At 42.8% G+C, this 23,291-nt stretch overlaps 1 protein-coding gene across 1 annotated transcript in view; it reads left to right on the top strand.

Moving 5' to 3' along the window:
• The window catches only part of FLT1 (fms-related tyrosine kinase 1), a 183,446-nt gene that overhangs the window by 4,891 nt on the left and 155,264 nt on the right, over positions 1-23,291 (top strand). The window contains exon 4 of the mRNA XM_006832043.1: positions 19,745-19,869. Coding sequence (XP_006832106.1) covers positions 19,745-19,869 — 125 coding nt within the window. The remainder of the gene's footprint in view (positions 1-19,744; positions 19,870-23,291) is intronic.

The following is a 23,291-nucleotide window of genomic DNA, read 5'->3' as shown; positions in this document are numbered from 1 at the left end:
TTCCGAGGCTGTAAATCTTTACAGGAGCAGAAAGCCTCATCTTTCTCCTGCGGAGCAACTGGTAGTTTTGAACTGCTGACCTTAAGTGGAATTCTGTCTTAGTTTTTGAAATAAGGCAACTGTTAGACCCAAGCAGAATATGTAGTTGCTCAGAGTGAGGATTAATTTTAGAAGACAGTTGTGTGATATGACAATGTCTTTGTAACTTTTAATCTAATCTATATTTTAAAGTTTTTATTTTATTGTGGTGAACATATATGATATGGCTTCAAAAAGTTCATGGTAAAATAGGATGAAAAGATAATGGGATTTCCACTAATTGTTTGAAGCTCCCTTGAGTATAACAAAACATTCCAACCATTTTTACAGTGGAGTCCTGGTGTGGCGCTGTAGGACAAGCACTGGATTGCAAAGTCGGTTTGAACCATAGGTTGGTAGTTCAAACTCACCAGTCACTCCTCAGAAACCCTATACATGGTTGCTATGAGTTGGAACCTACTTACTGATACTTAACAACTATTACCATTAATAAAATAATGTCATACATTCATATTCTAATTTTTTGCTTAAACAAATAGTTTTGTTAATAGCTTACGCCATTTCATTCTGAGTCTTCCCACTACCTCTCAGTTGAGTTGATTGTGAGGACATCAATTCTCAGTGAACTTGTGTTGAGCAGAGCAGAACATAGGGTTTCCAAGGCCACAGCTCTGCCCATTGCATCCCTGCCCAGGTCCACACACTGTGGTACTCCCAGAACCTGCTCAGTCACCATTGCTTGGCTGGGTGGGGGTGGAGCCGTGAGTGACTTTCTGCCCACTCTGCCATGCTGATATGGCAAGTCCAAGAGGCACAACCATGCAAAAGGGCCAGCAACGAGCCCCCTTCAGACTGACTCCCAGAAACTTTACTGCTTCACTTTCCCTGGTTATAGGATGGCACTGTAAGGTGGGCATGAACACAAGTTTCCAGACCTTTCTCTTAACCTGAAAAGGGGCATTAATTAGTGCTTTGGATGGCCCAGTGACCCCTGCAGAGCACTTCATAGTGACAGAACACAGCTTACAGCCCATCAGATTCCGAAAACCCCTAGAAGGTCACAACAGAGTCAGTGGCCTCATATCGTGAGAGAAATGCTAAAAGAGAAAATAGTTTTTGCATTCACTAAAATCCTCCTGTGAGGGGATATTGGCTCAAACAGGTTATGTTTCATATGCGTGAATAAAAGACCTCCTTAAACCCTAAGGTCAGACTCTTAGCCACATTAATGGACAGAATCCCTTGGCAGTTTCTGTTGCTGCTTGGCTAATGTATGGAGTCTTACTCAGGTTTCTATGTCAGTTTTGAGCATGTTTTACTACACTCTCTGGTAGTGTAGTGGTTACGAATTGGGCTGTGAACCGCAAGGTCAGCAGTTTGAAGCTACCAGCCACTCTGGGAGAGAAAGATGAGGCTTTCTGCTCCCGTAAAGATTTACAGCCTCAGAAACCCTGTGCAGGGTCTCCATGGCACTTAACAACTGGGCTGGTCAGTTTGGACTCTCAGCCTTTGCACATCCAGAAACTGAGGTGGATTTCCTGAGTGGGAGCTGTTTGCGGCTGTTTTGTGTTTGCAGATGATCTGTCTCTACCTACAGTTTCATCAAAAATCTAGTACAAGATTAGGTTTGGCTGGACTGTTTTTTTGTTTTGTTTTGTTTTGTTTTTTGGCATTTTGATGAAGTTGTAAAGGAAGGAAAACAAATCTATCTTAGATTTGAAATACACATCGTTGACATTACTGATTAGAATTGCAGAATTTTCTTTGGGAAAGCCTGACTTTCTACCCCTTCTCGGGCTGAAGTCTGAAGATCATCCATTCTGTTTCTCACTGGGGTGCAGCTGATTAGGGCCACATGCCAGAGCCTAGAGAGCAGGGACTGAACTCCTAGCTAAGCATCTCCCAGCTACATTTCTTGGTTCCTGTAAATCCTGTCACGTTCCATCTCTCGAAACTCAGGGATCACCCATCTGCAACTGGGACCAAGCCACTTGTCTTGGTGGGTTTGTTGACATCTGGGAGCAGCGAATCTTCTTTCTTTAGCCTTGGCCCAGGCCTTGTGTTCATCAAGCATGTTCCTGGGAATTTCATCCTTAGCACTTGAAGGTACCTAAGGAACTTCCTCGCGTTGCATGGACTCCTTACCCGAGGATCTTGGCCTGCCAGCATTTGAAGGCCACATTGCTTGCCCTTGCTAATGCTAATGTAACTGATGAACGTCACCAGGCATTTAGTAGAACTATATCAATACTCAAAAATAATCAGAATGAACACAATCTGGAGACAGCCACTTGGACACCACTTAAGACTTTGAAAAGTTGATGATTGGGGTAGACAGAGGGAATTTCAAGATGGCAGACACCCAAAGGTAACAGCATCGACCATATCCTCTCTCCTTCTCCCTACAGTTAAGAAGTATGGAAAACAGTGGGTCAAGACTTTATGGTTTAAAGGATTTTTTAAAAAATCTGCTTCAAGCAATCCTTTAAGAAAAGTGAGCAAAGGCTTTTTCCAGAGAAGCCCCCTTCCCATGTCTGACATTCCGTAACTGTCTTTCGCAATGATAATGAAATGCTTTGGGGGCCTGATGGTGATGAGCTGGTTTGTTTTGATCTTGAAGGTTGTTGTGTTGCTGTAGTTGTGATGTTCTGCCATCTCACATCATTATTTGTTTCTATCCCTTTATCATTCAGTGAGCTCCTTCTGGCCTTTGTCGGCAGCTCTCGTGGCTGACTGATTATATTATTCAAAATCAGTGACTTACACAAGCAACCAACTCCCTCTCTTGCTTCCTTCATCCAATATTAATTCATAAAGTATATTTTTTGGTCTTGTATGTGTCCATCAAATATTTTTGCTTTGTTGATTTGTTAAGAATACGATGTAAAAGGGAAGAAGCCACAGAGAAGAAGCGTGTTGATTGTTGTTGTTGCAGGGAGGGGTTTGGTTGTTGCAGGTATGACTGCTGGTTGAAAGGCAAGCGGATGATCTTGTCTGTTAACTTGCACTCACTTCACAATAAAAAGTTTTAAAAAAACATTAATTCATAGACTGTTGTTTGAAGCAACATGATCTGGGCATCAGATTGGATTCAGATCCCAGTTGTGATACAACCTAGGTCTTTGACTGGACACGTTGGTTAATAAGTTCACAGTTAACATTTAGCTTGATCTTCCTGGGCACTAAAGAGCCCTGCATTGGCAAGTTAACAGCAAGGTTGGCGGTTCAAACCCACCAGCCACTCTGTAGGAGAAAGATGAGGCAATCTACTCCCTTAAAGATTTTCGGTCTTGGAAGTCCGAGGAGGCAATTCTGCTCTGTCTGGCAGGGTCATTTTGGGCCAGATTCAACTTCATGGTAGTGGGGTTTGGTTTTGGTTGCTTGGTTTCCTCTGTTGTAAGCACTTTGCATACGTGAATGAGTTTCAGCTTCCTAACAACCTTATGTGTTACGTAATGTACCCATGGTCATAGAGCTACTGAACCCTTCCTCATAGTCATGTTGTTGTTGTTGTTAAGTGCTGTTGAGTCCATTGAGACTCATAGCAACACTCTAGGGTTTCCTAGGAACAGCTGGTGGTTTGAACCACCACCTTGCAGTTCAAACCAACTTTGCAGCCAAGTGCAGACCCTGGTACACCTGGACCCCATCCATGACCGTGCAGCATTTCGACCCCCTCCTGGCTGGTGGGACGCACTCTATAGGTCATCATGGCTGCTCTTCCAACCACTGTTGTGACCGTCTTCCAAGTCTTGGTTTCCTCATGTGTAGAATGAGGAGAGGAGAACTCTCTAGGGTTATTAGGGGATTCCGTGACCAGCTATATGGAGTCCTGGTAGTGCTGTGGTCTAAGTGCTTAGCTGCTAATCACAAAGGTTGGCGGTTGGAACCCACAAGCCTGTCTCTGGGTAGAAGATGTAGCGGTTGGTTCCCATGAGGATTCATTGCCTTGGAAACCCCACAGGGCCACTGTAATTCAGAATCGCCGTAACAGCAACATGGTTTGGTTGTTGTCGGTTTTTTTGTTGTTGTTAGAACAGTGAACTGAGATGAACAAATTGAGATTTGGCAGAAATAAATATAAGGGCCTGTATTTCGTTTGCAAAGCCCACAAGCTGCCCTAGTACTATGTAGGGGAAGCTGTGGCTGAGACAAGTTAGTTACTTCAGGCTGTGGACAGGCTCCATGTGAGTCCGTGGGCAACATGGCTGCTAAGAAGCTGAGTTCCGTCCTGAGCTGCATTAATAAATATAGGTTGTGGTTACTGTTTGTTTGAGGTACTGGCTCTATAGGACAGATACAAGTGCCCTATAGGGTTTCCAATGTTGTAATCCTAACGAGGACTCCTGGTGTGGCACTGTAGGATCAGCACTGGATTGCAAACTTCAAGGTCAGCAATTCAAACCCACTAGATGCTTCTCAGAAACCCTAACCAGGGTCACTATGAGTCGGAACCAAATCAATGACACTCAATAACAACAATCCAGCTGGAAGCAGGTTGCCACGTTGTTCTCCTACAGAGTGGCTGGTGGGTTTGAACTGCTGACGTTTTGATGAGCAGCCATGCTCTTCACCAGGACTCCATCTATAGTTAAGTGGCATACATTTGGATTGGCAAGCACAGAGTTTTCGGTTGCCAGTGTCCAATCATTGGAAGAGTCCACCTAAAACTCTGGTTTCCTCCTTCCCTTTGCCACCTTGGCCTGTATTCCCATGTGGCCACAACTGTGTTGTGTGGCCACCATACTCAGTATTGTGACTCATTCACCTCCTCTGGAGTTATGTCAGTGCGCACATCTCAAGAGAACTTGTAGAAAACCACAAGTTTGAAAATAAGCCAATGCCTGTCATGTTTTATGGACAAAGTAGCTGAGGTCCATGATTGGGTTGTGTAAGTCATTTGTTGCAGGAACTCAAAAGAAAGCCTGGCTCCAGATTCCCCGCTGAACAGTTAAGAGATTGGCTACCAGCCAGAAGCTTAGTGGATTCAAATCTACCCAGTTGCTCCCCTGGGAAAGACACTTGGTGATCTACTTTTGTCAAGATTAATCAGTGATTGTGAGGGTTGGAAGTGTAAAGGTAGACATTTTGTAACAAAAGGAGGGGAGTGGTTGATCTTGCAGTCCAGGAATGGAGGACCCTGGGACCATCAAGGGAGAAGAACGGAGTGTGGGACCCTATCCAGAGAAACAGTGATGTCAGAGAGGGAGGCAGAGATGATGACATGGAGGAATGGAGCGGATGGGGATTCTAGACTCAGAGAGGGAGATGGGTTGTGTGCTGATGGCTAGGGTGTGCCCTATGTTTGATTGATTATATATTCCTGAGTGCTTCTGTGTACATCCAAAAAGAAAAAAAAACAGAGGTAATGATGACGCACAGAGGGGATTGTAACCATTGCAATGAAACAAAATACAATAGGATGAATGTAAAGCTGATGCTCTCCCATGTAAACTATCACTCAATTCACAATAAAAATTAAAAAACAAAAATTACTGTCAAGCAAACCCTCTGTCATACAGGGTCACTCTGAGCCCACTGAGTGACACCCAGCGACAGAAACAGCGGAGGTGAAATTCCTTCCAAGGGTGAGCCACACGCAAGTCCAGGGATACTTGGTCAACTCCTGTCCAGTTAGGACAATGACTTCTCCAAGAGTCACTTCAATATTAAAGTATTCTCTATTAGGAGACAGTTCCTATGTAGTTATGGTCAGTATTAAAGTATTCTCTATTAGGAGAATGATCCTATACAGTTGAGAGTCAATATTGAAGTATTCCCTGTTAGGAGAATGTTCCTATATAGTTATAGTCAATATTGAAGTATTCCCTGTTAGGAGAACATTCCTATACAGTGAGAGTCAATATTGAAATATTCTCTGTTAGGACAATGTTCCTATACAGTGCGAGTCAGTATTGAAGGATTCTCTGTTAGGACAATGTTCCTATACCGTGAGAGTCAGGAACCCTGGATACCATATGGTTGTGTTGCCTGTAATCTTCACAGGAGCAGACCACCAGGTCTTCCTCCCAGGGGAACTGATGGGTAGATTTGAACCTGCCAAGTTTCCAGTTAGTAACCAAGCTCTTAATCGTTGGGCCACCAGGCCTCCATAAAGCAGGGCTGGCTTTGCTTTGGCTGCTCTTGAATCTGAGGTGACTATCAGAGAGATTCCCAGAGTCCCCAGCACTTTACAAGAGAGAGAGCTCAGCAGAGGGTCCAGCAAGTCTGATTTGATTTAGATAGCGAGCATTCGTTATCAAGTCTGCTGCTTCGTATTCTGAGTTCGGTTACTGGTTCCCTCTATGGGTGTGGACCCCGAACGTGTAACCGAGTCCTGAATGTTCACCTGTGTCAGGGGAAGAAGGAGCCCTGGCCTGTTGTTACATGCTGAGGAGTTCGTTCTAACTCATAGTGACCCAGCACACAGTAGAAGGAAACACTGCCGGACCTCACCCTCCTCCTCCTCACCGTGTCAGCTTTGAGCCCATGGTTGTTGTCACTGCGTGAGTCCATCTCCTTGTAGGACTTCCTCTTTTCTGCTGACCCTCCACTTACAGTGGTTACGAATCGGGCTGCGAACCTCAAGGTCACCAGTTCGAAACTACCAGTGGTTCTGCGGGAGAAAGATGAGGCTTTCTGCTCCCGTAAAGATTTACAGCCTCAGAAACCCTGTGCAGGGTCGCTATGAGTTTGAACTGACTCCACAGCACATAACCACCAGCATGTCCTCCTCCAGGGACTGACCTCTTCTGATAATATGTCCAAAGTATGAGAGCCAAAGTCTCCCCATCCTGGTTTTTAAAGAGCATTCTGGCTGTACGTCTTTCTGACAGATTTGTTTGTTTTTCTATCAGTCCACGGTACCTTTAATGTTCTCCTCCAACACTGTACTCAAAGGCATCAATTCTTCTCCAGTCTTCCTGATTCATTGTCCAGCTTTCACATGCATATGAGGCGATTGAAAGTACCACGACTTCGGTCAGACGCATTTACTCCTCAAACTAGACTGTTGTTATGTGCCATCGAGTCGTTACCGACTCAAAGCGACCTTGTGTACAACAGAGTTATGGCAGTCCATTGGAATTCCTTGTTTTTTCCTTTGCTTTCTTCTTGTTTACATTCTCTTCCCTTGTTTTTCTTTTCCTCTTTAAAGTGTTAAAGTGTTAAAAAGCAAAAATGTCACTTTACTTTAAGGACTCAGTTACATCTGACTCAACCCATGGTAATTTTAGTCGCCTCGTATACATATGAAAGCTGGACAGTGAATGAGGAAGACCAGAGAAGAATGGATGCCTTTGAATTATGATGTTGGCAAAGAATATTGAATATACTATGGACTGCTGGAAGAACAGACAAATTGCTTTTGAAAAAGTAGAGTGAGCATGCTCCTTAGAAGCAAAGATGGTGACATGTCTTCTTTCTGTACTTTAGACATGTTCTCAGGAGGGACCTGTTCCTGGAGAAGGACATCATGCTTGGTAAAGTGGAGGGTCAGAGAAAAAGAGGAAGACCCTCAAGGATATATGTTGATATGGGGCTACAACAGTGGGCTGAAACGTAACATCAATTGTGAGCTATGAGTTGGAACCAACTCAGTGGCCCCTAACAACATATCCTGAGGAAAGTTGGGCCATAGAACGAGGCATAAAGGTTCCAGTTCTCCAACATCCTGCTTTTTCAAGATGATCCGTCTCTTCTGGGCCCTTGAAATTCCATAAGAATTTTAGAACCAACTTGCCGATTTCTGCAAAGGAGTCTCATGGGGATTGGCAGTGACTTTCTAATCTACTTGAGAAGTCTATCATAACAAAATTAATCTTCTGACTCATAAACTTGGGAGGCTTTCCTATTTATTTTGATTTTCTTTAGATTCTTATTTTACATCACATAGTCACTTTTAGGAAGACATCTCTGGAGTTTGAAAATACAATGATTTTTTCTCTATACAAGAAGCACTGGACCTCCAGACAAGCCCACCAGCTGCTCCACAAGAGAAAAGTAAGGTATTCTGCTCCCACAAAGATATCAAAAGCCTTGGAAACCCTATACAGAGTTGCTATGAGTTGGAACTGACTCAAAGGCAGTTTGACTCAACAACAATTAAAACAGGAGCCCTAGTGGATACAAATTGGGCTGCTAATCTCACAGTCAGCAGTTCAAAACTCCCAGCTGTTCAGTGGGAGGAAGATGAGGCTTTCTGCTCCCGTAAAGATTTACAGCCTCGGAAACCCTGTACAGGGTCACTATGAGTCAAAACCGACTCCATGGTACATAACAACAACAACAACAACAGTGTAGCACTGTAGGCTAAGCACTGGACTGCTAACCACAAAGTGAGTGGTTCAAACGCATCAGCTGCTCATTGGAAACCCTATACAGGGTCGTTATGAATCAGAACTAACTCGATGGCACTTAACAACAACAACAATTAAAACAGGAGGAGTGGTAGTGTAGTGGGTTACATGTAGGGCTGCTAACTGCAAGGTCAGCAGTTCAAATCCACAAGCTGCTCCTCAGGAGAAAGATGAGGCTTTCTGCTCCCATAAAGATTTTTAGCCTCAAACCCTAATAGGATCACTATGCAGGGTCACTCTGTGTTGGAATGGACTTGATGACACACAGTATTAGCAATAAAAGCATCCATGCAAGACATCAATTTCATCTGGGTGGCAAAGATTAGGGAGTGGTCTTTCTAGTTTATCCCTCAGCCAATGGTGGGGAAAGTGGCATCTTTTTAGGCCTGGTGGTAATTGTCAGTTAAGGGTTTCCTGAGCTGTTTCTAGATCCTCAGGCTAACTTATTAGGGAGTGACAGCGACCCACTCTGCTTGGAATGCAATGGGCAGACTTTTTAGTCTTAGCCCCCGGCTGATCAGGGTGGCCGGGGTCACCTGGAAGATGAACTAGCCTCATAACTTGGTCACAGGTAAACACTCCATCTTCTTGTGAGTGGCCTGCCTGGGTAGGTGGGAGGTGGGGAGGAGTGGGCTGCAAGGACCATGAGGTGAGGAGATTGCACTGGATGATCTCCAAGAACCATTCCTGCTCAGCATTTTTAAGGAAGTGCCCAGCACTTGGTTGTTCGTTGATTAAAATAAAAGCTTTATGGATTCACGTGCCCTATTATTCATTCATTTACGATGACTCATTTACAGTTCATTGTGGATATTGTTTATATAGTCATAAATAGGCACTGTGTTCAGCACAACTTGAAAATAATTTTAGCACCTCAGAAAGAAACTCCATACCCATTATACTGAACCCAACTCACTGACATGGGGTGGTTTCTAACTCAAAGCAACCCTGGAAAATGGAGAACTGTTCCTTAGGGTTCCGAGACTGTCAGAGTGACTGGTGGGCTTGAACCATCAACTTTGTGATTAGTAGCCCAATGCTTACCCCACCATGTCACCAGGATTCCACCATATCCATACCCCCAGCCATGTTGTTGTTAAGTGCCGTCGAGTCGGTTCCGACCCATAGCGACCCTGTACAGGGTTTCCGAGGGTGTAAATCCTTACGGGAGTAGAAAGCCTCATCTTTCTCCTGCGGAGCAGCTGGTAGTTTCGAACCGCTGACCTTAAGGTTCGCAGCCCGATTCGTAACCACTACGCTACCAGAGCTCCTAGCAACCACTAATCTCCTTTCTGTGTATAGATTTGGCTATTCTAGACATTTCATTTAAATGGAATCATGTAATATGTGGTTTGTAGTAACTGATTTCTTTCAGCTAGCATGGTTTTTGTTTTTGTTTTTTGAGCATACATTTCCCCATTCCTTTCCTGTGTATTGCCCTCCCCAACACCCTAACTACGTTTTTAAGGTTCATCCATGTTGTAGCATATATTAATACTTCATTCGTTTTAATAATTGAATAGAACTCGTATTCCATTGTATGGATTGATTACATTTCCTTTATCCGTTCTTCAGTGATGAACATTTTGGGGTTATTTCTGTCTTTTGCCTGTCATGAACATTGCTATCAACATTTATGCACAGTAGATACCTGGGTCATATGGTAACTCTATATTTATTCCTTTGAGGAACTGGCAAACTATTTCCCACCAGCAATCTGTGAGAGTTCTAATTGCTCCACATCCTTGCCAACATTTATTATTATTTATCTTCTTGATGCTAATCATCCTTGAGAGTGTCACATGGTATCTCGTTCTGCTTTGATTTGCATTTCCCTGATGAGTAATAATGAAGAGTTCCGTTACATGGGCTTGTTGACCATTTGCATATCTTCTTTGGAAAAATGTCTATTCAACTCCTCTGGCCATTTTAAAAGAGGATTATTTGTCTTCTTATGACTGTGTTGTAATACTCTTCTTACTTTATAGATATAAGTCCCTTGTTGTTAACTGTCTTCCAATTGTTCTGACTCACAGCAAACCTGTAGAGAGTTTCAGAGGCTGGAAATCTTTGTGAGACAGAAAGTCTTGACTTTCTCCCCATAAGTCCTTTGTCAGGTATATAATTTGTAAACAGTTACTCCCATTCTGTGGGATGTCTTTGGACTTTCTTGGTAGTACCCTTGGAGGCACAAACGTTTTTCACTGTACTGAAGTTCCATTGGTCATGCTTTTGTGGCTATATTTGACCATCTACTATCAGATATGAATTCACAAGGGTGCATCCATATAGTCTTTTCTCAGAGTTTGAGCCTTTTAGCTCTTACATTTAGGACCTCTGCCTGTTTAGAATTAAATTTTTATATATGGTGTAAGATGTGATTGTTATTGCTAAGAGCCATCGAGTCGGTTCCAACTCACAGCAACCCTGTATAGGGTTTCCAAGGAGCGGATAGTAAGCTTGAACCGCCAACCTTGCAGTTCAAACAGATCTTGCAGTCCAGCACATTAGCCCGCAGTGCTGCACGAGGACTCCGTGGTGTAAGGTAAAGGATCCAAGTGAATTCTTTTGCATGTTGCTATCCAGGTATCCCAGAGTCCTGGTGTGGCCTGTAGGATCAGCATTAGACTTCTAACTGCAAGGTCGGCAGTTCAAACCCACCAGTTATTCCTCGAAAATCCTATACGGGGCACTTGGAGTCAGAACTGACTTGATGGCACTTAACAACATTTGTTTAAAAGACTGTTCATTCCCTCATTGACAGGTCTTGAAGCTCCTGCGATTGGGATTATTTCTGTACTGATGAGCCTGTTTCATAGATCCGTATGTCTGTGCCAACCTGCTGTGATTCCTGGCGCTTTGTAGATTTAGTAGTACGTTTTGAAATTGGAATGTGTGAGTCCTTCAACTTAACAAAGTTCTTTTTTCAAGATAATTTTGGCTGTTGTGAATCCCTTGCATTTCCATGTGAATTTTAGAATCATCTTGTCCACATCTGCCAAGGATTGGGCTGAGATTTGAATAGGGATTCTATTAAATCTGAAGGCCATCTTGTGAAACCTTGTTATCTTACCCAAATTAAGTCTTCTGACTCACAAACATGGGGTGTTTTTTCCTTCATTTAGCTTTTCTTTAGTTTCTTTCAGTAATGTTGTAGTTTTCAGAGTATAAGTTTTGCATTTTTTAAATAAATTTTTCCCTAGGAATTTTATTCTTTTTGATGTTATTGTAAATGGAACTGTTTTCTTAAAGTTTGCATTGTTGATTGAAATTATAGAAATGAAATTGGATTTTTCATATTGATCATATCTCTTGTAATCATACTGGGCTCATTGACTAGTAATACTTTTTTGGTGGACTTCCTAGGATTTTGTATCTATAAGATCATACTATCTATGTATAGAGATCGATTTACTTCTTTTCCAATCTCAACGCCTTTATTTCTTTTTCTTGCCTAATTGCTGCAGCTAGGACCTCTACTACAGTGTTGAATTGAAGAAATGAGAGCAGATATCGTATCTTGTTCCTGATCTTAGGGGAAAAGAATTCATTGTTTCAACATTAAATATTAGGTTAGCTGTGCAATGCCTTTTATCAGTCTGAGGTGTTCCCTTCTATACCTAGTTTGTGCAGTGTTTATATAGTAAAAGGTATTGGTTTTATCAAATAACGCTTTTGAGTTTATTGAGATGATCATGTAGCTTTACTCTAGTGATCTTGTGTACTATATTAGTTAATTTTCACGTTAACCAACCTTACATGCCTGAGATAAATCCCACTAGGTCATGGTGTATGACTACTTTTTTTATATTGACTCAACGGCACTTAACAACAACAACAACAGTATGCTAGTGGAGTCCTGGTGTGGTGCTGTGGATTAATGCACTGGACTGAAAAGTCGGTTTGAGTCTCAAGGTCAGTGGTTCAAGCTCACCAGTCACTCCTTGGAAACCCTATACAGGGTCGCTGTGGGTCGGAACCAACTTGACAGTACTTAACAACAACAATATTTTGGTGAGGAATTTTGCATCCAGATTTAGAAAACACATAGGTCTGTAGTTTTCTTTTCTTGTAAGGTTAAAAGCAGTTTTGCCTGAGTAGGGCAGAGGCTGAGGGGGTCACATGGCTGAAAGGCCCAAGACAAGCGTGAGGCGTTCCTGTAGTGCAGCCTGGAAGAGGCATCCCAGACTGGGGAATTATTGTATTCTGAGTTGCTTCTGATCCCGAATCATACCCTGTTCCCATCCCTAGTAAATCCCATACTCTTGAGTATTGTCTCTGCTTTCCATATGGTCATTGTAACGGATGATCAAATCCAGCAGAGAAGCAAGGATGCTGTGGAAGGGACAGTTGGTGTCAGAATGGAGTAAAGTAGGGTGGAGGCATGTTCGACCTCAACCTCAGAGGAATCGGTCTTAGGCTGATTTTGAGTTTGATTCTCCTTCCCCCTTGTGAAGCCACAGAAAGCCAGACTAGACCCTCACGCTGGTTTTGCAGTTCTTTAACTCCTGGACTGTACTTTGCAGGTAGATTATCTCTTTACTTGTTGTAGCGCTACTCAGATTGTCTGTTTCTTCTTAAATCAGTTCTTCTTGAATCTTTCTAGGAATGCGTCCGTTTTCTAAGTTGCCTACTTTATTGGCATGTAATTGTTCATAGTATTCTCTTAGAATCCTCTCAGCTAATAGTAGGGTCTCCTCTTTCATTTCTCATTCTAGTAATTTGAGTTCTCTCTTTTTTTCTATAGGGTGTGGTGCTGTAGGATCAGCACTGGCCTATGAACCACAAGGTCAACAGTTCAAACCTACCAGCTGCTCTTGGGAAACCCTATACAGGGTGGCTATGAGTCTGAACAGATTCGATGACATTTAACGACAACATTTAGCTCAAGTTGATTGATTTTGTTGACAGTTTCAAAGAATCAGGTTTTGGTTTCATAGATTTTTCTCTTTCAGTTTTCATTCTCTATTTCATTAATTTCTGCTCTAATTTTTATTATTTCCTTCTTTCTGCTTGGTTTAGATTTACTTTTTTTATTATCTCTAGGTGAAAGTTTAGGCTATTAGTTTAACATATTTTTTCTTTCCTTCTCTTAGTATTTTTGTTGTTGTTGTTAAGTGCCATCAAGTTGGTTCCAACCCATAGCGACCCTGTAAAGGGTTTCTGAGGAGTGACTGGTGAGCTTGAACCGCCATCCTGACGGTTGGAAGCTGCTTTGCAGTCCAGTGCGTTAACCCACAGCGCCACACCAGGACTCCTCTTACTGCAGGAACTTACAACTATAAATATCCCTCTAATTACTGCTTTAGATGCATCTCAAAATTTTGTTATGTTATGTTTTCCTTTTCATTCATCTCATAACATTTCTAATTTCCCTCTTGACTTCTCCTTTAGGAATGTGTTTAATTTCCGTTATTTGTGAGTTTTCCAAATTTCTTTCTGTTGGTTTTTTTCTGATTTCATTCCATCATAGGAAGAGAACATTCTTTGTATTATTTCTAGTCTTTTAACTTTTAACTTTACTGAGACATGCTTATGGCCTACGCTATGATCTCTCCTGGAGACCATTCCACGTGCCCTTGAGAATGACATGTATTTTGATGTTGTTATATGAAATGTTCTAGAGATTATAGATATCTTTTGGATCTGGTCAGTTTGTACTATTGTTCAACGCACATATGTTTATCTTCTGCCCAGTTGTTCTATTATCGAAAGTCTGCAACTTACTGAATATTTCTCCCTCCATTTTTGATAGTTTTTGCTTCATGTACTTTGTTGCTTTCTTGTTAGGCGCATATATGTTACTTCCTGATGGACTGATCCTTTTATTATTATAAAATATCCTCCATTATCTCTAGTAACATTTTTTTGTTTTAAAATTGATTTGTTTACCACTGATATAGTCATTCCAGCTTTTTTATAGTTGCCCAAAAATCTGTTTTGAATTCTCAGAGGCTTTGATAGACAGTGTAATTCACTGAATGAAGAATTCTATCATTTTTTAAATCCGCATTTCAAATATAGTGTTTCACCAATCAATACCATCTCCTTGAGCAATATACATACAGGAATAGTATGAAAAGGCAATTTTTCATGGGATTGGTTCATTCGTTTCTTACTGTTCTCCACCCCATTCTTAAGAAATCAGTATCATACCCATGTTTAAAGTCAATATCAGGTGTCTTCTTAACCAGGATTCAGACGTAAAGGAATTGAAATCAAAGAGAAAGGCGCTAAGGCAGACGTGTATGAAAGTCATTACAGCACACACGTACTGGGAAACAAGGTGTTTATTCATGAAATCCCTCGTCGAGTCAGAAAATCTTCCTCAATTCTTTGAGACATTCATTTGCCAGGAGCCCTGTAGAGGAAGCTTCAGTTAATGTTAATGAGAAATGAAATGGAATGCCCATTCCAACACAATTCAAAACCCCTCATGTGTGTCACGGTGAATAACAGCGTTATAAATCCACTGTGTGTGCAAATGAGCTCATGACCATAGACACACACACAGTACTCTCTGGTTGTGACACTTTGAGCCGCAATGCCTGCGTGCTTTAAGGTGACACACATGATTATAGATTCCAAAAGGAAAAACAAAAAACCACATTTCAAAAACAAAAAGATGGGATTTCATTCTGAGAAGGACTCCCATTTGATCTTTCCCTGTGCTGGAGTTTGCTTGTTGTCCCAAAGACTAAGTGATTGTCTGGGCACTGCCGTTGGGTGACAAAGGCTCACATTAGGTGCCAGTTTCCTGCCTCTGTTGTGAGTTCTGGGAGTTCAGAGAGGTGAGGGTGGCGTGACCTCTGTCCTAGCTGGTGACAGTGTGTCTGGGCCATCAGTACACCGGGGACTTTTGGAGCAGCTCTTCCTTGCTCTTTTAACAACCAGTCAATTTGGTCTCAAGGAAACCACTCTGAAGTGCTGGCTGGGTCTTGGAAGTCATTTTAAATTTTGTGACAAAGACAAATGTATCCTATGGGAGTCGTAAGTGGTTTTACTGGTGGCCTCTTCAGGATCGCTGGTCCTTCAAAACAAAACAAAAAAAATGTTTCTATTATTCTGTGGCAGGCAAGTTCATTCTTAGCCCTTCCTTGGATCAAATCAGAGAGGAAGTGTACTATTAATAAAGCCCAGAGAGTATTGTGTGTGCGTGTGTCTTTGGTCAGGAGCTCATATGCAAGCACATTGGATTCATAACGCCACCATTAACCACGACCCACAAGAGGTGTTTTGAAGTGTGTTGGAATGCACATAAGTCATGGAGGTTCTGCCATCTTTGTACAAACTGCAGTCGACCTAAAGCTGAAATTAGTATTGGATTTCAGAGGGTAAGAAAGTAGTTATGAACCCATTGGAAGCATTTGGGAAATTCATGAAATGGTAGAGGAAAAGACGAAGTTCAAAGGCATACGGGACCAACAAATCTCTTCCATTATGTTTGGGGCTGGTGTTCATGAACGTAGGAATAACTAGCTCATGCTTACTGTTTCCTGGAGGAACTTTTTACACCAGTGTCTTTTGCTGAAATCAGTTGCTTAAGGTGACAGAAAATGAAATATGAAGGATTTATAGGTCATTTCAATGAATTAGACTGTTTCCTGGTGTTTGTACTTAGCTTGGGACTTACAAAGGAGACAAAAATATAGACTCTCAGGAGGAAGGAAAGAAATGATGAAATCCCAGTAGTCCTTGCCTAAATGCCTAGCTCAGCAACTCTATGTACAGGAAGAATTGAGCGCTGATAAGCGAAGCCTTCGACTTGATATAATTAACTTTTCTTCTCTGCACCCCACTGAGCTTTCCTAATAAGCACATAGTTTCATTAAATGTGGCAGATTTTGTCTCATTGTACTACATAGGGTAAAACTAAAGTAAATCAAATGCAAGAGGTATCATTTTCCCCAAGGAAAAATCCTGTCTCATCATTTTGGTTTCAATTTCAATAATTTTTAAAAATTTCTAAAATAAAATAAAATTGTTCTAGACAAATGCGGAGAGAGGGTAAATAAAGACTCACAAAGTCACTGTCATTGTCAACGTTGTCATGGCTGTTGGGTACAGTGATTCCGTGTGACAGAGGAGAAATGTCCCACAGATTTCCCTAGGCTGTCATCTTTATAGGAGAACACTGCCAGCTCTTTCTCCCTCAGATCCACTGGGTGGGTTTGAACCACTGACCTTTCAATCAACATCTGAGCACTTAGCCAATGTGCTATCAGGGCACCTTGCTACGTGTGACAATGACAAAGGGAAAAAAAGAGACTCAAAGGTATATTAAATTAATTTCTTCCATTTCAGTTAGGAGTGACTTTATATTATATACTAGTTTCTGGTACACATTTTTTCTATGCTGTTTGTTACTTTAAGTGCCTTCAAGTCTGTTCCAACTCCCTGTGTAGGGTTTCCAAGGAGCAGCTGATGGGTTTGAACTGCTGACCTTGAGGCTCACACCTACCTTTCAGTCCAGTGCATTATCCTGTAACACCCCACCAGGACTCCATTATATGATTATATAGTTATACTTTTATAGGGTTAAGATCATAAATATAATGTAAAAATTTCCATGTGCCTGTCTCCATAAGTTCATGTCTCTCATAATAAAAAGAAAGAGAAAAATGAATACTGAACTCATGTCTTAATTCATACAGTCTTCATAATAACTGTTAATTTTTCACAATGAAATTTGAGTAAGAACTCACATGCTTTATTTTTTGCGATTCATGAATTGGGAGGCTGTCTGATTGGAATGTCAGATTGGACCTCAGAAGCAGAAGGGTTTTTTTGTCAGCTCCGATTCACAGGAGCATATTTTGGATAGGCTGAGGGGCGTGTTCTTCCTTATTTGGGATTAAAGCGAAATTTTGAACTAGGTTAAACCAACCCCACAAGTCCTTATGGACTCGTTTAGATTTCCTGGAAGGTCCGTTGATTGATTTGGATTTCGGCTCTGCAGAAGGTAGATCTTTACAAGACAGGCACTTGCGGTTTCAGTTTTCTGAGGCGGGGTTGGCTCAGCACAAATGACTCCATTTTGGTCAGGTTAAGGAGGCCTGGTGTTGCAATGATCAAGCTCTGGGCTGCTAACAAAAAGATCAGCAAAGGTTCGAATGCACCAGCTGCTCCGTGGGAGAAAGATGAGGTCATCTGCTTCAGTAAAGTGGTGTTGTTGTTACGTGCTGTAGAGTCGGTTCCACCCCATAACAACCTTGTACTGTTGGGTCACTACATTCAGAGTCGAATTGAGAACGGGTTTGGTTAATGGTTTACTGCCACTCTTTGAGGTAGACTTTATGGATGAGACTTTATGTCCAAGGTCACCCATCAAGTGAACCCCAGAAGGCTCACCGGATGTGCCCTGTGAGCTGTAGCCCACCATGATGGGTGTCCTCGAACTCCTAACCTCATGACAACCCTAAGCATTCTGGTCACTGTCCTTTGGCGATTTCCAGAATTTCTCTGACATGTCACTGAACTTTCCCCATTGAAGTTGGGGGAAGTAAGCCTTTGATGTCTGAAATACAGTTGCCACCCTCAGCCCTTCTTAATCAGAGAGAAAGAAGCCTTGAGTATGGTCCAAGGGAAGTGCCTGGATTGGAGGTCCAAATGGTCCGTCTCCAAGTTTGCTCTCCTCACATCTGGTTGTGGGAATTTAGGCAACTGGAATCAGAAGTTTAGATTCTTTCACTCTTGTCTGCAAAATGGCAGGGTTGCCTGGCTAGTTACTCATCCCTTCCTCCTTCCCTGTGTGTTACCAGACACTTCCTCTCTGGGAATCCACCACGTAGTAAGCAGTCCAGGACCATTCAGTGTTGTCATGGAAGAATGCTGGGGACCTTGGGAGAGTCTGTCAGGTGGGGCTGGGATGGGGGAAGGTAGGAAGAGACAGCATGCGCAGAGGGAGCAGGGGTAAGAGCCACAGTGGATGGTGTCTATCTGAGACCATCACTCACATCTGTGGGTCTGTCCTCCACCGCTGGAAGCCAGATCTTCAGCAACGAAGGTCCTAGGTTCTAAGGTCTCTCCCAGGCTTCTTTGCACACCTTGCATAAACTTGTCTTCTAATAAACTGTTATCATCGTTAGATGCCTTGGAGTGGGCTCCCACTCATATTGACCCGTTTACAAGATAACCAGATGACCCTGTCCTTCCCTACTCTCAGTATGAACCCATGTTTTCCGCCACTGTGCCAATCCTTCTTCTTGGGGGTCTTCCTCTTTTTCTCCTACCCTCCTTCTCCAGGGACTTGGTCCTTTCTGATAACGTGTCTAAAATATGAGAAACCAAGCCTCACCAACCTGTCTCCTAATGAGTATTATTTCTGGCTACTGTATTTCTTCCAACACAGGTTCATTCTTCTGGTACTTTCAATAGTCTACATTGGCGCATACCAAAGAAACAGACTTAATATGCATTTGAAATACTGACAGTCTTCAGTCCTTTTCTGTAGCCCGCCCCTGCCCAACCCCAACTCCCAGGAAAAGTCTAGAAAGCCTTAAAGTCAAGCTTCTATAATTCAAATGGTAATCATTCCTCCAAGCTGCTACACCTGCCCTCCGGTAGCCAGCATCTTTGTGCTCCCAGGGGAGTTGGCTTTCGCTATTGCGCCTACCCCCTCTGACTTTTTACAATGACTCCAGAGGGCGCTTGGGGGGGAGGGGCGTACTTAGCATAGCTGTGGCAAGAGTTTTATGCAGAACAGTCTCCCTTCCTTCCTTTTCTCTCCTGCACCTTTATGGCTTCCCCCCACACAGTTACAATTGCCTACTGGGGCACCCCAGCAGTCTGTTTCTAATACTAAGAACCCAGTAAGAGATTAGGCTTTCCGGGAGGAGTTTTCTCTTTCTGGGCAAAAACTGCCTTGGTCTAAATTCAGAGAGGCAGACTGTGAATTTACAAATGACACACGGGGAGGATGAAGTTGCTGCTACTGTTGCTGTTATGTGTCATCACGTCGGTTCCAACTCAGAGTGAGCTTATATAGGGTTTCTAGGGAGGGGCTGTTGTGTTTAAACCACCAACCTTGCTGTTAGCAGTCTTCTGCTTATCCTACAGCACCACCCCAGTGCCCATATTACCTCACCAGACACAAGGTTTGTTGTTGGCACCATCCACTCACCTCTGACTCACAGCGCCCCCATGTGACAGTAGAACTCCCCCCAAGGATGTCCGAGGCTGTCACTTTTACGGAAACAGATTACCAGATCTTTCTCCCATGGAGCTGAAGGGTGGGTTTGAACCACTGACCTTTCTGTTAATAGTAGAATGCTTTACCACTGTGCCACCAGGGCTCCTAGATTTCACTCATTTACGTATTTTTTTCTTCTCCTTTTCTCCCTGTTCAGACCCAGGCCGGCCTTTCATACAGATGCACTCTGATATCCCTGAAATCGTGTATATGACAGAAGGCCAGGAGATGGTCATACCCTGCCGGGTCACGTCGCCCAACATCACGGTGACATTAACAAAGGTAAAGTGAACAATGTCAGTCCCAGAACATGTGTGCTGCGGAACTCTAAACTAGAACTCTGGTATGGTTCTGTAGGCGAAGTGCTAGACTGTTATACCCACAACGTCAGCAGTTCAAACCACCAGCCGATCTACTTGGAGAAAGAAGAGGGTGTCTGCTTTGATAATGATTGTTGTCGATTGCGACCCAAAGAGACCCTGTATAGGGTTTCCAAGGAGCAGCTGATGACCTTGAGCCACCGACCTCTGCATTGGCCCACAGCGCTACCCCAGGACCCCTCCTATAATGATCACAGCCTTGGAAACGCTGTACAAGGTCACTGAGTCAGAACGAACTCCATGGGACATGGCAGCATGTGACTACCGCCTCATTGTTATTGTAGCTGAGTGCCATCCAGTACGCTCATATTCAGAGTGACCCCGTATAGGGTTCCTGGGGAGCAGCTGGTGGGTTTGAACTGTGTTTTGCAGTCAGTGCACAATGGATATTTCATCATTTTCTCTCTCAGGAAGATCTGGCCTCCAGATATTTGTGTTGTCCAGTAGTACACCTGTCTGCAGCTTCCTATGAGGATAAGGGATGTGCCCTAAAATTTTTACCCAGTTAGGTGGTGTTGTGGTGGTGGTGGTGGTTGTTAAGTGCCATTGAGTTGTTTCTGACCCATAGTGACCCTGTGTAGGGTTTCTGAAGAGTGACTGGTGAGCTTGAATCACTGACTTTGTGGTTCTAACTGACCTGGCAGTCCAGCACATTAGCCCACAATGCCACACCAGGACTAAAATGGTCATGTCTGAAGCTTTCATCTGTGTGAACAATGTAAGAACTAAAATCAGGACAGTTTTCATCTCTCGCACAAATCCCAGCCTCTGCCAGTGTGAGGGGCAGTTCTGCTGCTGTATACAGATTAAGAGCTTGGTATAAGACCACTACCATCAGACTGACCCATAACAAAAGAAGAAATTGACCAGGTCATCAGAAAACTCCCAACCAAAGAAAGTCCAGGTCCAGATGGCTTCACTGATGAGTTTTACCAAACATTCAGGGAAGAGCTGTCACCAATTCTACTCAAAGTATTCCAGAAAATAGAAGAGGATGGAAAACTTCCTAATACATTTTATGAAGCAAGCATCACCCTCATACCAAAACCAGGGTCACTAAGAAAGAAAATTACAGACCAATATCCCTCATGAACATAGATGCAAAAATTCTCAACAAAATCTTAGCCAGCAGAATCCAACAACACATCAAAAAATAATACATCATGACCAAGTGGAATTCATATTAGGGATGCAAGGATGGTTCAACATTAGAAAAACGATCAACGTTATCCACCATATAAACAAGGAAAAAGAAAAAAACACACGAACAGAGCATATCGATTGATACAGAAAAGGCATTTAACAAAATCCAATATCCATTCTTGATGTCGAATTGTAGTAGGTGTGCAGTGTTGTCGGTTTTGACTCATAGTGACCCTGCATAGGTTTGTTGTTGTTGTTAAGTGCCGTCAAGTTGCTTGCGACCCATAGCGACCCGGTATAGGGTTTCTGGGGAGCTTGAACCGCCGACCTTGCAGTTCAAATGGTTTGCAGTCTGGTACATTAACCCACAGCGCCACACCAGGACTCCTGCATAGGGTTTGTTGTTGTTGTGATATGCTGTGGAGTCAGTTCCAACTCATAGCGACCCTGTACAGGGTTTCCAAGGCTATAAATCTTTACAGGAGCAGAAAACTTCATCTTTCTCCTGCAGAACAGCTGGTAGTTTCAAACTGCTGACCGTGATGTTCGTAGCCCAATTCATAACCATAGGGTTTCTGTGGAAAACAGCTCTGGGCCGTAAGGTTGGTTTGAACCACAAGGTCAGTGGTTCAAACTCACCAGCCACTCCTTGTAAATCCTATACAGGGTCACTATAAGTCAGAAATGACTCGACAACACTTAATAATAACAACAAAGGGTTTCTGAGACTGTAAATCTATGAAAGAGCAGACTGGCTAATCTTTCTCCAGGGAAGCAACTAGTGGATTTGAACCACCAACCTTGTTACCACAAGAGGCCCAATACTTAACCCTTAGTGGCACCAGGGATCCTCTTAACTTGGCAAAGTACTTCATTCAGGTTATTGCTCAAAACAGAATTCTCAGGCAGGATATCTGAATTCGCTAGGGGCTGAAACACTCTTGCTTAATGCAAAAGGAACCTTTCTTGGATGACAAATGGCAAATTTCCTTGTGTCTCAGCACATCCAAACATAGCGTCCTAGGAACAAAAGGGAAAGCCACCTGTGAGAGTTTTCTTTATATTATGTTGTAAAATGTACACATGGAAATGAAAAAATATTTGGGGTAAAATCTAATAAAGACATTGACTACAATGTAGCAATACAGCTAATTAATCAGCAGTATAGTTAGGCGTATTCCAGGATTAAGCTTTGGATCAAAACTCCCCAATGGAAAATTATGATAGCAGTCCCCAATTCACAACAGAGTTCTGTCCCGACGGCTCTATTGTCAGTTGGTTCTGACGTGAGCAACTCATTTTTTTCATTATGATGGTCTTTTATTATCAGTGCCTTTATAAATCTTAACATTCAGCATCTGTTGGTAAACATTAGCAAATTACATGATGCAACATTGTATGCACTGCTTGTTACTAAAAAAGATCCGATGTGCTGAACACAACCAGATGGTTCAGTGAACTCAAGTACCATCGTAAGTCGGAGATTCCCAGAAGTAAACTAGCGTGGTCCCGCGTAGCATGTACTCAGGAAACGTTTGAAAAGATGAAATAGTGGTTTTTATTATCACCAACTGACCCTGAATCCTGAAACCAGGAGATATTTCCTTGTCTCCTTGCCTTGAGTTCACGTTCCTGAATTGTGGATTTGACCTAAGCCCCCTGTAGAGCTGGCTTCCATTCCATCTGTGTGCACCATCATCAAGAAAATCAGCTCAGAGCCAGAAAACCCATATTCCTCACTGGGCCACACTTGGAATTCCAACACATACTTTGACTCCCCATTCAGTGCTCTTGACAACCTTTTTAACCGTTTAAAAGATAGGAGAGGGGCTTATTGCCCTGCTGAATAAACTGGTGCGTTATCTGGTCTCTCTTTGACCTCAGTTTCCTCATCTAAGGAATGGGCATGATTAAGGTAGCTGAGTTAATATATGGAGAGCACTTAAAACCGAGTCTGGCCCAAGGTAAGCCCTATTCAAGAGTTACAAGAGCCGTGGTGGTGCAGTGGTTAAGTCTCAGTTCAATGGTGAAGAGCTCCCCTGTAGATGACAGACTAGGAAACCCTGTGGGGCAGCTCTCCTCTGTTACACCAGGGGGCGCTGTGAGTGGATGATCTATAAGAGTATATATGAGTATATAGTGACACAATAGATGACAGCCTAGGAAACCCTGTGGGGCAGC

The sequence above is a fragment of the Chrysochloris asiatica genome, unplaced genomic scaffold (assembly GCF_000296735.1).
Source record: "Chrysochloris asiatica unplaced genomic scaffold, ChrAsi1.0 scaffold00005, whole genome shotgun sequence".
Classification (NCBI taxonomy): Eukaryota; Metazoa; Chordata; class Mammalia; order Afrosoricida; family Chrysochloridae; genus Chrysochloris; species Chrysochloris asiatica.
This window is presented reverse-complemented; position numbering and strand designations above follow the sequence as displayed.